This window comes from Moschus berezovskii, chromosome 1 (genome assembly GCF_049115385.1).
Source record: "Moschus berezovskii isolate FMDL1 chromosome 1, NW_MosBer_1.0, whole genome shotgun sequence".
In the NCBI taxonomy this organism is placed as follows: Eukaryota; Metazoa; Chordata; class Mammalia; order Artiodactyla; family Moschidae; genus Moschus; species Moschus berezovskii.
Genome location: NC_142460.1, coordinates 152,963,735 through 152,980,266, shown reverse-complemented (window position 1 = coordinate 152,980,266; position 16,532 = coordinate 152,963,735). Strand labels below are relative to the sequence as shown.

Sequence of the window (16,532 nt, the reverse complement as noted above, 5' to 3'; positions counted from 1 at the left end):
ATTCAAGGAGATTTAAAAAATACAGAACAAAGTTACATATATTACAATTGTTTGTTTCAAGTAGATATGTTAAGATTTTTAGTTGGTGTTTCAATATCAAACTCTCAAAAATTAATAGAATGAATTATACAGAGAAGTAGGGGAATATAGTAGACCTGAAAAGCATTATGAACCAATTCAACATCATTAAGATTTATACAATTTTCATACAACAGTAGGATACAAATTCTATTCAAGTTCCCATAGACTATAAACTAGGAGACACAGGAACATATCCAGAGACATAAGACCAGGTACAGAAATTTCATGGTCTAAAGGTGTTGAAGTCATAGAGACTGTTCTCTTATTACTATGGAATTATGTTAGAGATCAAAAGATATTTGAAAATAACCCACATAGTTTCAAGTGTAGTATGACATTTAACAAGAGAAAGCTTTGACTTAGCCATTGAAAGCCTCAATAAATTTAGAAGACTGAAAAAACACAGAGGGTGATTGCAGAGAAGAAAGCATTTAAATGAGAAATATCAAGATGAAAAATTAATATCAAAGTTACTTTAAAAAATTCCCTTGTATTTGGAAATTAAATGTCCACTTTTAAGTGAGGGGTATATTTAAGAAGCCATAACAAGGAAAATTAGGAAATAACTGTAATAGAATAAAAATGATCCCTAGCTTCTTTACTGCTCAGTTGTCCTGGCCCCTTCCCTTCACCCCAACTCAGTACTAGAGGATGTTGGGGGTACTGTCCTAAGAGTCTGGGGAACCTGCTGGCGGGGCCCTGGGCTTTCCTGTATCTACTAGCAGGAGCTCTGTAGGTGTCTCTTAGTGCCATGATGGGAGGACCCTGTGAGCCCAACATCATTTGTGAGAAGCTGGAGAAGACTCTTGAGAGTCCCTTGGACTGCAAGGAGATCCAACCAGTCCATTCTAAAGGAGATCAGTCTTGGGTGTTCACTGGAAGGACTGATGCTAAAGCTGAAACTCCAATACTTTGGCCACCTCAAGTGACGAGTTGACTCACTGGAAAAGAGTCTGATGCTAGGAGGGATTGGGGGCAGGAGGAGACAGGGACGACAGAGAATGAGATGGCTGGATGGCATCACTGACTCGATGGACATGAGTTTGAGTGAACTCCGGGAGTTGGTGATAGACAGGGAGGCCTGGCGTGCTGTGATTCATGGGGTCTCAAAGAGTCGGACACAACTGAGCGACTGAACTGAACTGAACTGAAGAGAATTGTCTGAAATCATCCCCATGACTGGCCCAGTGGTACCACAGATGTGAATGTGTGGGCTTGGCCTGGATATTCCAGGAAGACAGTATTGCTCATCGCGGCCACCGTTGTCCTGTCCGTGGCTGCCCTGCTGATGGCAGGCTTTCCAGCTAGACTGTGGTCTGGTCTCATTCATTCACTGGGTGTTTGAGTTAGTTTTCCTCCCTCCCTCCTCCTCCTCTTCTGCACTCCCCAGCTATAAGCAACAGAAACAGATTCTGGAGCATTTACAAAATGAGGAAATACACTGGAAGGATTACCAAGGACACAATCATGTTTGGAGAGAGAAATAGGAAAAACAAACGAGATCCTGTACTGGAACTGGCCACAGAATAAACCTATTCTGGCCATTTTCAGTGGTCACTGTGTTCTAGATTTAAAGTGCAGGGACTGAACATCTGGGTGTGCTCACCAGGCTGAATCCAGTGAGGAAGATAAGTCCTTAAAAGAAACTGAGGGTGCTGTTAGGAAGGAGAGTAGGTGCCAGGCCTTCACCAGACCATCTGGATGTCCACCCATGGGGGGCTTGGACTGGGCACAGTGAGACACAGAGCCCCTCCTCTTTACAAGGAGGAAAACAAGTTTGACCCCATATTGGATCTGCTTTTACTATAACCTTTACATTCCATTGCTTTGAATACAAGCTAATCACTAAAGGGAAGTTGCCTGTAAGCTTATTATACATAATGGTCCATCTCTGGGAACCCTGCCTCCCAGGTAATGAGGATTAAGCTAAAATACCTTTGTTTAGGTCACAAGAAACATCCTGACCAGGACCACCTGGCTGCAGGAAGAAATGAATACATCCCCAAACCAGGAGTTCACCCCCGCCTCTTTTAGTGTAGAAGAAGTCTGAGTTCTAACTCAGAGAAGATGATTCTTTGGGACACTAGTCTGCCATCTTCTCAGTCTGCTGGCTTTCTGAATAAAGTTGCTGTTCCTTGCCTCAAAGACTCATCTCTCAATTTATTGGCCCGTCATGGGACGAGTCGTACAAGTTGGACTCAGTAACACTCTCAGGGTGCAGTCAAAGCAGGGAGACAGCCACAGGAACAGGGGCGCCTGGGGTGGCTGGGGCTGTAGGACCAATGAGTAGAGTAGAGGCTCTCCCCAGAGAAGAGAGAGGGAGGTTAGAGCAGAGGTTGGGAAAGACAGGTCTCTGGGTGACATAACGTCGTGAGATGCCAGGGAAATCAACACTTACCTTGCAAACATCCATTTGTACCAACTTGCCATCCTTCTGCCAAGAAGCCTGTTGAGTTTTGGCCAAGTTAGGACTCCCAGTGAGGTTGTGAGGGTCTAGACATGGCTTCTGGCTGCTGTGGAGAATGGGGACCCGTGCCTGGTTTGACCCTCCGTGTCCTGTAGTCCATGCAGCCTCAGGGAGGAAGTCCCTGCCCCCTCTGCAGGATCCCGCTGAGGGGACCGGCTCACGATCCAGCTGTAGCCACTGTACTCTGCCCTCCCTGGTCCTCCCAGACCCATGGCTACTCAAGCACATGCCTGTGGGCCCTGGGGGGACTCCCTCTAGCTTCTGCCCAACCCATCCTGGGGTCTGGTCTGTCTGCCTACAGCATAAGGAAGGGTGGAGAAGGAAAGATTGACATCTGATTGTCATCCTGCCCTCCCTCCCCCTCCCCCTCCACAGGAGCATATTTCCTAGCAGCATCACACGCAGCAGAACAGGAGCAAGAGGCACATACACAGATGCTAGGTTACTCTGCAATTTTGTGGGTGCTTACCCGAGAGTGGGAAGAGTCTTTCACTTCTTTCCTGCCCGCCCACCTTCCACCCTTGTAGAAATGTCACTGCCGCATAGACCGGGTAGATAAGTCCACCCGGGGCCAGTGAATCAGGGAATCTAGAATTGTGACACTGAGTCAGGGCTTAAGTGGAGGGTCATGTGGGTACAGGTGTGCCAGCTGCTGGAGGATGAGCAGCGGCTGAGGACCATAGCAGTTAGTAGTGGGGGCAGAAGGGACGGAGATGAAGTAGGGGGGGAGGAGGGACAATAAGGGAAGGTGGCGAACATCACTTTTTTCTTTCTCTTCAGTTTATTTTTTTTTGGCTCTGCTGGGTGTTCACGAGGTGCCCAGGCTTAGCTGCCCTGTGATAAGTGGTATCTTAGTTTCCCCACCCACATCCCCTGCATTGGAAGGTGGACTCTCAACCACTGGGCCGCCGGGGAAGTTCCTTTCTCCAGTTTCTCATGGACCGGTGTATATGTCCTGTCCATGGTTCTTCCACTCATGACATCCTCATGACACCTGTGCTCCCACCTCTGTTGTTTGGGTGAGTTTGAGGAGCTCCTGTGTAGCAAAAGAAAAAGGAAGCCTTGACTGAGGTACCCAGCAAACACCGGGAACAGTGTGCAGCAAACTGCTCTCTCTAAGGTGCGAGAGTCCCTGAAACTCCTTCCACACAGATCATTGTTGGAATAAAGAGATGAGTGTTGCAGTGGTGTGTATGAAAGATAATGAAGGTGACTCCCTGCAAAGAAATAAGGAAATGAAATTTCAGCTGCTCTATGAGATTCTGTGTTTTTTTTTTTAAATTCAATTTACTTAAAAAAATCAATCTGGTAACATTGATTAGAATAAAAAGTACACATACCGTTTGACCCAGCAGCACCACTCCTGGAATCTATCCCACAAGAGCACTAGCTTGTAAGGGCTTATATACAAGGATGTCTATTGCAGCAAAAAGCTAGGGAAAAAAACTTCAGATAAGAACTTTGTAAATTACACTTTGACTTCTATGTTCCTTATACATTAAGTGTGTGTGTACAGAAAGGATTCCAAGTGCAAACATGCTTCAAAAACACTGATTTATTCAGACAGGTGTGTTTATCATGAGCTTCTTGGAGCTATTAAGATGCTTATTCAGGTATTATTTTTATTCAGTATTTATTGAGTCCCTACTATAAGTCAGGAGTTGTACTGGAGAAAAAGCACAATGATCAAGACAAATCCTTGAACTTTCAGGGAACTTGATGTTGCTATTGAATCAGTCATTTCAAGAGTGATGAAATTCTCTCACCAAAGAGGAAGGCAGGGAGCTGGGAGTCCAGTGGGCAAGTCTGGCTCAATCGAGACTCAGAGAAGGGTGTGAGAAACTGAAAGAAGCCCTAGGCTGGAACAGAGACTGAAAGGGCTGGGGGCCTGGGGTGGGTCAGGGGAGGACTGGGGGGAGGAGGAGGCCAACCCTGGGAGGAGCCAGGTCTCTACTCCAAGAGCATGTAATGGAAGCTCAGGAGAATTTTTTAAAAAAAAATTTTATTTTTGGTTGCACTGAATCTTCGTTGCTGTGTGGGCCCTTCTCTAGTTGTGGCGAGTGGGGGCCACTCTCTAGTTGTGGTGCTTGGGTCTCTCATTGTGGTGGGCTCTTGTGTTGCTGAGCACAGGCTCTAGGCTCATGTGCTTCAGTAGGTGTGGCTCCCGGGCTCTATAGTATAGGCTTAATAGTTGGGGCAGTCTGGGCTTAGTTGCTCCACGGCATGTGGGATCTTCCTGGATCGGGGATTGAACCTGAATCTCCTGCATTGGCTGAAGGATTCTTGCCCACTGAGCCACTAGGGAGCCCTCAGGAGGACTTTTTAAAGACACCATTATTGAGGTGTAATTTAAATACCACAAACTCTATTTTATGTGTATAGCTGATGAGCTTTGGTAACTTTATATATTTGTGCAATCATCACCACAATCTAATATTAGAATATATCCATCACCCCCCAAATTTCCCTTGTGTCCACTTATGGTCAATCCCCATGCCTACCCTTGGGTAGCCACTGGTTTGCCTTCTGCCTCCAGAGTTTGCCTTTCCTAGAGGTTTCACTGCAAGGAGATCCAACCAGTCTGTTCTAAAGGAGGTCAATCCTGGGTGTTCATTGGAAGGACTGATGCTAAAGCTGAAACTCCAATACTTTGGCCACCTCATGCAAACAGTTGACTCACTGGAAAAGTCTCTGATGCTGGGAATGATTGGGGGCGGGAGGAGAAGGGGACGACAGAGAATGAGATGGCTGGATGGCATCACCGACTCGATGGACATGAGTTTGAGTGAACTCCGGGAGTTGGTGATGGACAGGGAGGCCTGGCGTGCTGTGATTCATGGGGTCGCAAAGAGTCGGACATAACTGAGCGACTGAAATGAACTGAACTGAACTGAGAGGTTTCATATTGATGGAATCATACAATATGTCCTTCCATATGCCTGGCTCTTTCCATCTGACCTGTCTTTGAGATTCATTCACCTTGTTGCAGGTATCCATCCCGTTTTTCTCCTTTTATTTGCTGAATGGTATTCCACTAGATGGATGCAACACATTTGTTTATCCAAGCACCAGTTGATGGGCATCTGAATTTCCCCAGTTTTTGGCTCTAGTGAATAAACATTTACATACAAGTGTGAGTGGACACAAGATTTCATCTCCCTTGTGTGGATACCTAGGGTTGCTCAGTTGGCTCTAAGCATTCCAGCAGGTGGCGGATGGCAGCTCACTGTGGTTCTCTAAAGACTGCCAAGGCTGAGCATCCCTTCCTGTGCTTGTTTGTCATTCCTGCATCGTCTTTGGTGAAGTGTTCTTGTTTCTAGGATTCCATGTCTGGTGACTTGCTTGAAGGCTTCGCAGGACTCAGAGGCAGTTACCTGTCTTGGCATTGAGTCACTACACTGAAGGGACAAGGGAAAAAACACATTGGGTGGAGTGTGGAGGAGCCCAGGCGAAGATATCCAAAGTTTTACCTCCTGGGAAGAACATGCACAGAACATGCTTTTTCTCCAGCGGTGAAATGCAGCAACACTGTGTATTGTTTCTGCAGTGGAGGCTGCCTGAGAATCAGAATCCAGGGTTTTTTTTGTTTTTGTTTTTTCATAGGCTGGTGATGGAGGCACTCTGCCTGCGCGATCTGCTGTGATTACTGACATTCCAAACTCCTAGAAGGAAGGCAGGTGTTCACTACAAATCACACTGCTTGTAAAAACAGTCTAGGCAAGCAGGTCCAGTGCCCCAGGCAGACAAAACAGCCTTATCAGTTAGACACGTGGGCAATATCCCAAAAGCCACTTTCTCAGATGCCAGCCAGGGCTAGCCTTCTGTACAGCTGCATCAGGCCTGCTAGGTTAGCCCTCTCTTGAACACAACCAGTCAAATCTTTGGGTTTTTAATTAGGTTTTTAGTCTTGTTTTTTTTTATAGTTTCTTACATATACTACGGGACTTCCCTGGTGGCTCAGATAATAAAAGAATCTGCCTGTAATGCGGGAGACCCAGCTTCGATTCCTGGTTCAGGAAGATCCCCTGGAGAAGGGAACAGCAACCGACTCCAGTATTCTTGCCTGGAGAATTCCATGGACAGAGGAGTCTGGTGGGATACAGTCCATGGGGTTGCACAGAGGCGGACACGACTGAAAGACTGACACTACATACTAGACACCAGTCATTTACTAGATCTACCTTTTGTAAACATGCTCTTCAAGTCTGTGGCTTCTATTGGAGTCTCCTGGTGTCTCTTGGAAGGAATATGGGCAGGGGAGGAGTATACCCAGTTTTATACACACACATGTCTGCTCTGGCCCCAATATATAGAGGGGACCGCAGGGGCTGGGAGTGGTGGTGGGCCAGGTAAGAGACGATGGAGGGTCTGGCCTGAGAGGGGACAGGACAGATGGAGAAAAGAGGCTGCATATGACGCCTGGACAGAAAGGAAGACTGACAAGGTGAGCCGATGCTCATAACGGATTTCCAGCAGGAGAGAGAGGCAGGGCTCCCCAAACTCGTCCAAGAAACACGGTACTATTGTTTCTAATAGCGATACACAACACTGGGATTTCAGTGTTCTGGTAACTTGGGGAAGGTGGGACCTACCAGATTAACTTTAGGGTCCCTTCTAGTGCCACAAACAAGCCTTCTGGGGATTATCTTAACAATTCTAAAATATTCTGAGGTGTGTGCCTAGGTGCATTGTGATTGACTAAGATCACACACACATGTATATCTAACATGCAGAGCTGTGGTCCAAGAAAATAACATGACTGAAATGGAACATGGTTTATGCATTGAGACCCTTGCAAAAAGCAAAGGCAGAAACACTGTGAGCAAAGAAAGTGTGAGGCTGGGGAGAAGAAATTCATATTCATGTATTAACTCAATTACCATGTGTGCCTTGCAAATCCGGAGTGCTATCTGTTTAAAATGGGATTTCACATCATTCTGTCCCAAGTGACACAGACAGGAGTATAAATGAAAAATCTTTTCCTCAGGCCAGGATCCAGAGCTGTGCACACTTGGGCAGCATACACTAGCACAGAAGAACCTGTATTTAAGGCTAGAAATTCTATTTACCCAGGAGTCCAAACCACTGTTTTATCTGTTCTCGCCGAATAAACAAAACACCCTGGCAAACGAGATGCAAAGAAGGCCTGAGGGAATGGAGAAGAATGTGAAATCAGGTATGCAGGTCAGTGTCAATGCAATAAATCAGGAGCACAGCAGTGACACGTATTTTCTCTTCTGATACTAAAAAAAGGGAGGCTGTGTGAATCAATGAGATGAGTGAGAGTGCAAAAATATGTATGTATATATAGTTGATACTATATCTATACACATACATGGTAGATGTATGTCTACTGGGGATTATCTTAACAATTCTAAAATATTCTAAATTCTTAACAATTCCAAAATATCTTTAACAATTCTAACATAAAATATCTAACAATTCTAAAATATATGTAGATATACAACTACATAAACAGTAGATATATATCCACTATATATATATATGTATGTATGTATATAGTAGACCTTTTGTGATGTTTTATTTTAGGGGACAATATATATAAAGGTGGACTTCCCTGGTGGCTAAGTGGTAAAGAATATGACTGCAATGCAGGAGATGTGGCTTCGATCCTTGGGTCAGGAAGATCCCCTGGAGAAGGAAATGGAAACCCACTGCAGTATTCTTGCCTGGGAAATCCTGTGGACAGAGGAGCCTGGCGAGCTACAGTCCACAAAGACTCAGACATGATAGCTACTAAACAACAACAAATATGTAAAGGCTAAGAAATGACTGTTTTGCCTGGTGGGAGCCACAAGGTGTAACCATGAATTGGACAGGAGATCGTCTCCAGCCTAGTTGGGCCTAGTGCCCCTGAGCCCACAGAGAGGCTGGTCATGGAGATCGATGCTGGCATGCCAAGATGCCTACTGTCAGGAGCACACTGTAATACTCAACCTCTTCTTGAGGAGGTGCTGATGAACCTAGCTTGTCACGTTGTCTATTTTGCCCTCTCTGGCCACATGGCCTTTGTGTGTGTGGTTCATTTCGCCTGAAAGTCAGTTGCCTCCACCCATCCCCAAGTCTTGGGGATTTGTCTTTCAGGTCTCAAATCCATCCTCTCTTCTCTGCTGTCTATACTCTGTCATCAGGGTGAATCCCTGGTGTCTTATGGGGCCTAAACTTTGTATAATCTTGAAGGCCCCCTTCCAGAAAAAGAATAAAAAGTTTGAATGTGAAATCAGATACCTACATAATTAAGATCCCTCCAGGGTGTTGGAAAGGGCCTGGCAAGCGAGGAGCTGGAGCTAAAGCTTCCTTACTTCACAGGGAACCTGCTGCCTCTGGCTGGCAGAGTACATGGTGGATTTGCCCACTGGAGGCCTCAAGATGGTATGAAATCATGTTTAGTCATGGAAATGCTTGATTCCCATCCATTACAATGGTCTGTAACTTCTCAGGGGGCGAGACCATGTCCGTTTGCTCACATCCTTTCTCCCAGTGTTGAGTCTAGTGCCCAGCACAGGCAAGGTTCTCAATAAATGGGATTTGAGGAAATGAATCTTGAAATTTGAATAATTATAATCATAAGCTATTAGCTCCCACTCATTGGGAGTCTCCATTCACCAGCCCTGAATATCAGGACTGAGGGTACAGGGCATGTTGGAAGACTCGGCCTGTGAAACAAGGAAGAGAAAACTACTCTAGGCACTGGGATTAGAGGGAGACTGAAGGTGGGCTGCCTCTGAGTCAAGGATGTGGCTTCTGATGCTTATTGTCAACAGCACTGTGTCCCCCAGAATAAACATGACTTCATGACTGGTAGGGATGCCCCTACCCCCAAACTAGACCTTTGTAAGATACTCAGCTGCCATTTCCTAATCTTCTCTCTTGGGAAGCAGAGATCCTGTCTCATAAACATCCCCCTCCCACTTTAAGCCACAGTCTTAAACTAGCAGGTCTGGTGATTATCTTGGTTACAATGGGCAGATATTATTGCCAGCTACTGAACTGAGGCAGGGATATCGCTAAGCATTCTACAAGGCACAGGATGGCCCCTCCCAGTGAAGAATTCTCTGGTACAGAATGCCAGTGATGCCCAAGGTGAGAAGCCCTGCCTCAAACCCACAGGCTCCCTCTCCATCACTTTTTCTGGATATTACAGCTGTGTGCTGTTTTTCTCTTTTCCCTCCTTTGCCTTCTGTACTCCACACAGAACAGTGGGGGCAATTTACCAGAGTAAATGTGATGCAGTTTCAGCTATACATACAGTTTATTCAAAACAAAACGAATAATTTTTATACCACTCTAATGGCAGAAAGTGAAGAGGAACTAAACAGCCTCTTGATGAGGGTGAAAGAAGAGAGTGAAAAAGCCGGCTTAAGACTCCGTGTTAAAAAAACTAAGATCATGGCATCTGGTCCCATATTTCACAGCAAATAGAAGTGGGAAAGGTGGAAGCAGTGACAGATTTCCTCTTCTTGGGCTCTAAAATCAATGAAGATGGTGACTGCTGCCAAGAAATTAGAAGACAATTGCTTCTTGGCAGGAAAGGTATGACAAACCTAAATAGTGGATTAAAAACCAAAGATATCATTTTGCCAACAAAGGTCTGTATAGTCAAGGCTATGTATACGGATGTGAGAGTTGGACTATACAGAAGGCTGAATGCTGAAGAATTGATGCTTTCGAATTGTGGTGCTGGAGAAGACTCTTGAGAATCCTTTGGTTAGCAAGGAGATCGAATCAGTCAATCCTAAAGGAAATCAGGCCTGAACATTCATTGGAAGGACTGATGCTGAAGCTCCAATATTTTGGCCACCTGATGCGAAGAGTCAGCTCATTGGAAAAGACCCTGATGCTGGGAAAGATTGAAGGCAGAAGGAGAAGGGGACGACAGAGAAGGAGATGGTTGGATGGCATCACTCGTTCAATGGACATGAACTTGGGTAAACTCCAGGAGATGGTGAGGGACGCCTGGTGTGCTGCATTCCATGGGGTTTCAAAGAGTCAGACACGATTTGGTGACTGAATGACAACTCTAGGTCAGTGCACTGAATGGTCTGGGAACCTTATTCAAATACAGAGTAAATCAGTAGATGTGGGCTGGAGCCTGAGAAACTGTTTTTCTAACCAGTTCCCCGGGGATGCAAACACTGGGCCTGCAAGCACACTTGGAGTAGCAAATTTCTTGGTACTTAGGATACAGCAGCAAAGAATACAAAGACCCCTCGCCTTGGGGAGTGTCCAGTTGGGCTAGAAGTGTATTGGACCCAAATAAGGGTGGAGAGGTTGAAGTCAGAGGCACTCAAGAGTCTTAGAAAATCAGCTGGAAGAGAATATAGAGGATGTTTAACCAAACTTCCCCATTTTAGAGATTGGGAAACTGAGGCCCACTGTGGAGAAGGGAGCTAGTTTACATAACACAGATTGCTGTACCAGCTTTGGGGCAAGACTGTTTGATTCCTATTCCCCTGAATTATCAGGGTCCTTAGGGAGCCTCTGAGGGCATAGCTCAGAGTGGGGAAAGGTCAGCAGCTTAGAGGTTACAGGGGCAGAAGTCTGGAGACCCCCATGGGAGGGCTCCCCCCACTCTCCTCACAGGGAACCCAACTTCACTCATGTCCATCCTGACACACCTGCAGACACTGGGATACATTTCAGGAGATACTAGATTCTTCCCACCAACTCTGTGCTTTTGCACGATTAAATTTGTAACAAGGAGGAGCCAGGGCAAAGTCCGGGAGAAGTAAATTCTAACTGTGTTTAGTCAGCAAGTGGAAAGAGTCAACTCAAACAGGGTTTGGCCAATCAAAATCTCCTCCTAATCAGGAGTGGAAGGACAAATCCTGGACCTACACCGCGCTCCTGGGGGCATCTTCCAGGGCTCACCTGAACATTGACCATTGACCCAGAGCTTAGAGAACCTTTCGCTTGGAAAGCAATTGCTTCCTCCACGGCTGGTACCTGGGACTAGAAACTTTTAAATTCATGCCAGTTGGACTGGAACAGTAGCAAATTTCATGGAGTAGCTAAAAAGAAAAGCAACAGCTGCCATATCAGGCATTAATAATATAATAAAGAAAGAAAAAGAGAAACTTTTCATTAGTAGTTTTTGATGTCAATTTATTATTTATCCCTTCGCCGATATTCAAACAGGCAGGCCTTTGTAAAACATTCAAAAAGATTCTCTAAAACAGTCAAGGCATCTGTTTTAACTCAATTCTTTTTTTAGAAACCTGGAAATCAGGAACCCTGGCATTTATATAATAGAATAGCTGTGTTAAAAAATATATATATGTATACTGTATCAAAAATACTGTTTGAGGATCATTGCTTAGAAAGATTTTAATTTTACCAATGACCAGGAGGCAGGCAGACAACAGCTCGTAAAAGAAGATTCAGTGTCAATCAACAAAGCGCTGCTCCATGAGCGTTGTTTTGTTGAAACAAGGCCTTGACAAAGCCCACTGTTTGGTAATTAGCATCCTGTCAAGTCTCTCCAATCAAGGCCCACAGGTTGTACCTGGTCCCAGTTAAAAAAGGCCTTGTGGGCAATTCTGATCTGACCCTGAGGGGCCCCTGCCATGTGCAGAACCGCCTTCTGTGTTCATGCCATAACTACCATTTATGAAGCAAGGAGGCCTCTTCCACCAGAGGTTCTGAGAGCTTTTGTCTAATCCTGACGTGCTGCCACTCTACTTTAACCTCGATGATAAATGTCCATCCTTGTAATGCAGACCTTTGCTCCTCCCTGAAGAAGGTATCTCTACCTGGGACAGAAGATGCCACAGAAACAAAATCATTGTTGAAACAAACCAAATGCAAAAATGGGAAGATTTCAGAAAACAAAGACCATAAGTGCCCTGTCTTTAGGACGAGCTGGTTGGAAAAGAAGGGGCTGGCCCTCCCTGGGTTGGCAAGCCTTCGTTCCTCTCTGGGCTGGCACCCCTGAGGTAGAGGTCGTGTTCCCTGATGTAGGAGATGACAGCATCTGGGAGCAGGTACTTCACGCTCTGCCCCTGGCTCAGGGCCCACCTGACGTATGTGGCGCTGATCTCGTTCTGCACTGGCTCCCTGGCCAGGTGGATGTTGTCCTGGTATTTCTGCAGGATGGGCGAGTCCAAGACATATCCCTTGGGGTCATGCCCTGCTCGGGTCACACACACCAAGCCAAACTTCTCCACTATTTCCTGGATGTGTGTGTCTTTCCAGAGGTTGGAGTTCTGGAACGTCTTGAGGATATCTGCCCCGCAGAGGAGCTTCAGCTCAGGCGCAGCTGGAAAAACAAGGGTGGATCTCAAGAAAGTAACAGGAGGGTCATGGCCAGGAAAGATAGCGTCATATTCTGTTTGAGATTTTCACCAAACGCTTTTCTTGGAATGTATGGGGAACTCAATGTCTATGTGTTTATGACTTAAGGAGAAAAAGCATGTTGATGAATCTGAAGCTACTTTAGGGACATACAGTTGTTAAATAATAATCAATAAATCTTTTGTATAAGGTTGGCAAAATGTGAAGTAATCCAAAATGGATTTTTTTTCCAGTGTCATACCACAAGGCTGTCTGTGGTTGCTGGAGCCCATAGTAGGTCCAGCAAGGCCAAAGGTGGCTGTGATGAACCTAGAACTCTTGTTTTCTGATAGAAGGTGAGGTTCTTAAAGCCCCAGGATTAATAGACGATAGATCTGCGGCAAGTCACCGCCTTTCTCAAAATCTGTTCTAGCCCTGTGCTTCTCTGGGAGCTCAGTGGTAAAGAATCTGCCTTTCAGCGCAGGAGACATGGGTTTGATCTCTGATCTGGGAAGATCCCACAAGTCGCTGAGCGACTAAGCCCCTGCGCCACAACCATTGACCTGTGGTCCACAACAGGAGAAGGACTGCGATGAGAAGACCATGCACCACACTGAAGAGCAGATCCTGCTCACTGCAATGAGAAAAACGCCTTCACAGCGACAAAGACCCAGTGCAACCCAAAATAATTAAATAAGTAAATGTATACTGCTTGCTTCGCTTCAGTCATGTCCAACTCTTCGCCACCTCATGGACTGCAGCCCAGCAGGCTCCTCTGTCCATGGGATTCTGAAGGCAAGAATACCGCAGTGGGTTGCTATTTTCTTCTCCAGGGGATCTTCCCGACCCAGGAATCAAACCTGGGTCTCTTATGTCTCTCTTACGTGGAGCACGGGCGGATTCTTTACCACGAGGGCCAATCTATTTCAGCCCTAACGTCTGGTACCTTTATAAGTACAATCCAATCTTAAAGGTTAATTACAAAGGATCTTTGGGTAACTAAAAGGTCTCTAAGACCTCAGCTGGTGACCTTTTCATCTGTTTTCAATAAAACAAAGCTCTAGAACAACTGATCAATGTGATAATCCTTTAGCATTTGTTCTAACAGAGAATGATGATTGTGATGATTAAAGAATATTTAACATTTATTGGCTGTTTACTACGGGCACTATTATTAAGTGCTTTATGTGTTTAATTTCATTTGAGCCTCAGCGTAACCTCAGGAGATAGGTGTTATTGTCATGCCCATTGTGCAGAGGGGGAAACTGAGGCATAGAGAGGCGTGTGACTTGCCTGATGTTTATTCATTGCTAGTAGAATCAGCTATCCTCCACTGGGGGGCATTTGAAACCCCTGGGCTCTGCTGCCGCCTGCTGGCAGGAATTGTACATGCATCACTCTGCCTGGATTTTCCTGGCACCATTCCTGTTTCTGTCCCCTTTGAATGGGTTAATCAGAAAAAGAAAAACTAAGTCCATGCTAGAAGCAACCAGCAGGGCCTCTGGTTCTTCTGGAAGTCAGTTCTAGCTTCAGTGAACAGCAAAGGCTGGGCTCTTAGAGCAAGAACATCTCAGTCACTATGAAACCTCAGCTAGGAAGGGCTTCAGGGATACCATCTGCTGGGGGGAAATCTGATATAAATTGTCAGCTTAGGCTCCTCTATTGTGAAACCTTTGAGGGAATCTGGACATGGATTAGAGAGAAGAGTTTACAAAGGAGCACTCGACCAGCGATGCACTGGAAAGTGAGAAGCTGGACATGTCATAAAGAGGTCAGAGTTCCCGGCTCAGTTGGGTACTGGCTGCTGTGGGGCTGGAGCTGAGATCCTTCCCTGGGCCTCAGTTTCCCCTTCCATGAAACGATGGCACTGGACTTGTTTACTCATTTTAAGGCATCAGATGGAATCACAGAAACATACTTCAAACACTTTAGCAGTGTACTACTGGTAAAATAAAATGATATTCAAACATTTATTAAGACACGTATTCATGAATTCTCCATGGTTAAGAACTAGGACTCTAGAGCCAGACTCTTTATATTCAGATCCTGCCTCTGCCATCTGACAGCTATGTGGCCTCAAGTTTAAAATGAGGAAATTAACACTACTTATCTCATAGGATTATTTTATAATTGAATGAACTTATAAATATAAAACAGAACAGAGAACAGAAAAAGTATGGTATGTGTTAAATACCATCCATCCGTTCATCCGACCATCTGTACACCTACTTATCCACCAATCCATTCACTGGCACAGACACCAAGCACTTATTGAGAGTATCCTAAATGCATTTAAAAATTATTCAGTAACTTAGACTTTTCACTTATTTAGACTGGTCCCATTGCTTACAACATGTATGTGGATTCAAACTATTCCATACCTGTGAGATTTTACTCTACTTTCTTATTTATCTGACCACTGTAATACAGAAAGAGACCAGTGTTTGATCTTTCAAGCAATTGAATTGTTGTTTTGTGCTCTTCCTATGGGGGAGGTTAAGAGATGTGCATTGGATTCCAGGGTCTCCTGGGGTCTGGGGACACCTCCCTGTTCCCACAGGTCAGGGTTTCTTCTCCTGTGGGTTTCTGTGGGGATGATCTCCACATACCTGCTTCAATATTAAATACTGCTTGAATTTATTAACAATGACACTATGGAATACAATTCACTCTGAGCCCTTGCCCAGAGGGAACAAGTACCACACCTGCCCCTCCCCCATGTCAAAAGGCATGCCCGTGGGGCCGGTGCAATGGGTCCCTCCTGCCAGCCACATGTACCTTAGACCCCAACTCTGGGCAGTCCTGGCATCAAGCCCCTTAAAGGCAGTTACGTTTCCTTTCAGATGCATTCATATCACTGGCACAAAATCTGCAGACCGAGTTACTCTCAGAGTCCAGTCTGTAAGTCTGAGGTTTTGAATAAAGCCTGCCAATTTGATTTGTCTTAACAGTGACTCATGACGTAAACAGATGTCCATGGGCGTTTTGGGGCAGTGTGCTCTGTCTTTGAATAACCATAGGCTCTGGAGAGCAGATGAAGCAGAGATTCACACGGAAAGCAAGAGAAGCGCCGCCAGGACCTGTCTGCTTGAATGTCCAGTTGCCCACATTCTGACATTAAAGAGCACCAACCCTGAGGCCAGTCAGCCCTGGGTTCCGACCTCAGGTCTGCGAGGACCTTGGGGTAGTTACAGCTGATGGGCCTGTTTCCTCAGTTGTAGTAGGGATAATGAAGCCTCCTTTGGGAGTTATGGAAGTTGAGTGATGGCGAGAATGCAATGGAAACTTCCTGCCTGGTGCAGCACATGAACACAGGCACGGAGGGTGGTATCTGGAGTGTAGGACTTCCGGGTCTGGACAGGATACCCACGATGAAGCCAGGTATTGGGATCTGAGGTGTGTGCGCGTGCTCAGTTGTGTCCGACTCTTTGCAACACCATGGACCATAGCCCACCAAGCTCCTCTGTCCGTGGAATTTTCCAGGCAAAAATACTGGACTGAGTTGCCACTTCCTACCCTAGGGGATCTTCCCGACCCTGGGACTGAAGCATCTCCTGCATTGGCAGGTTGGTTTGTTACCACTGAACCACCAGGGAAGCCCACTGGTATGTGAGGGGAAGAACGCCCAAACTAATCATACAAGGCCACCTTGGAACAGGCAGTGTGAAATGGAAACAGACGAAGCATCTGC

At 45.7% G+C, this 16,532-nt stretch overlaps 1 protein-coding gene across 3 annotated transcripts in view; it reads right to left on the bottom strand.

Annotated features, from left to right (window-relative positions):
* Positions 1-16,532, bottom strand: part of NMNAT3 (nicotinamide nucleotide adenylyltransferase 3) — a 146,589-nt gene continuing 130,057 nt past the window's right edge. Inside the window, exons 4-5 of one of the 3 annotated variants that reach the window (XM_055412832.2) lie at positions 12,587-12,827; positions 1-3,584 (exon numbers count right to left, since the gene is read on the bottom strand). In XM_055412832.2, the coding sequence (XP_055268807.1) occupies positions 3,374-3,584; positions 12,587-12,827 (452 nt within the window). In that variant the 3' untranslated portion in view covers positions 1-3,373. Of the gene's footprint in view, positions 3,585-7,787; positions 12,828-16,532 lie in introns of those variants that run through there. The other 2 variants (XM_055412813.2, XM_055412822.2) reach the window with 2 other exon arrangements.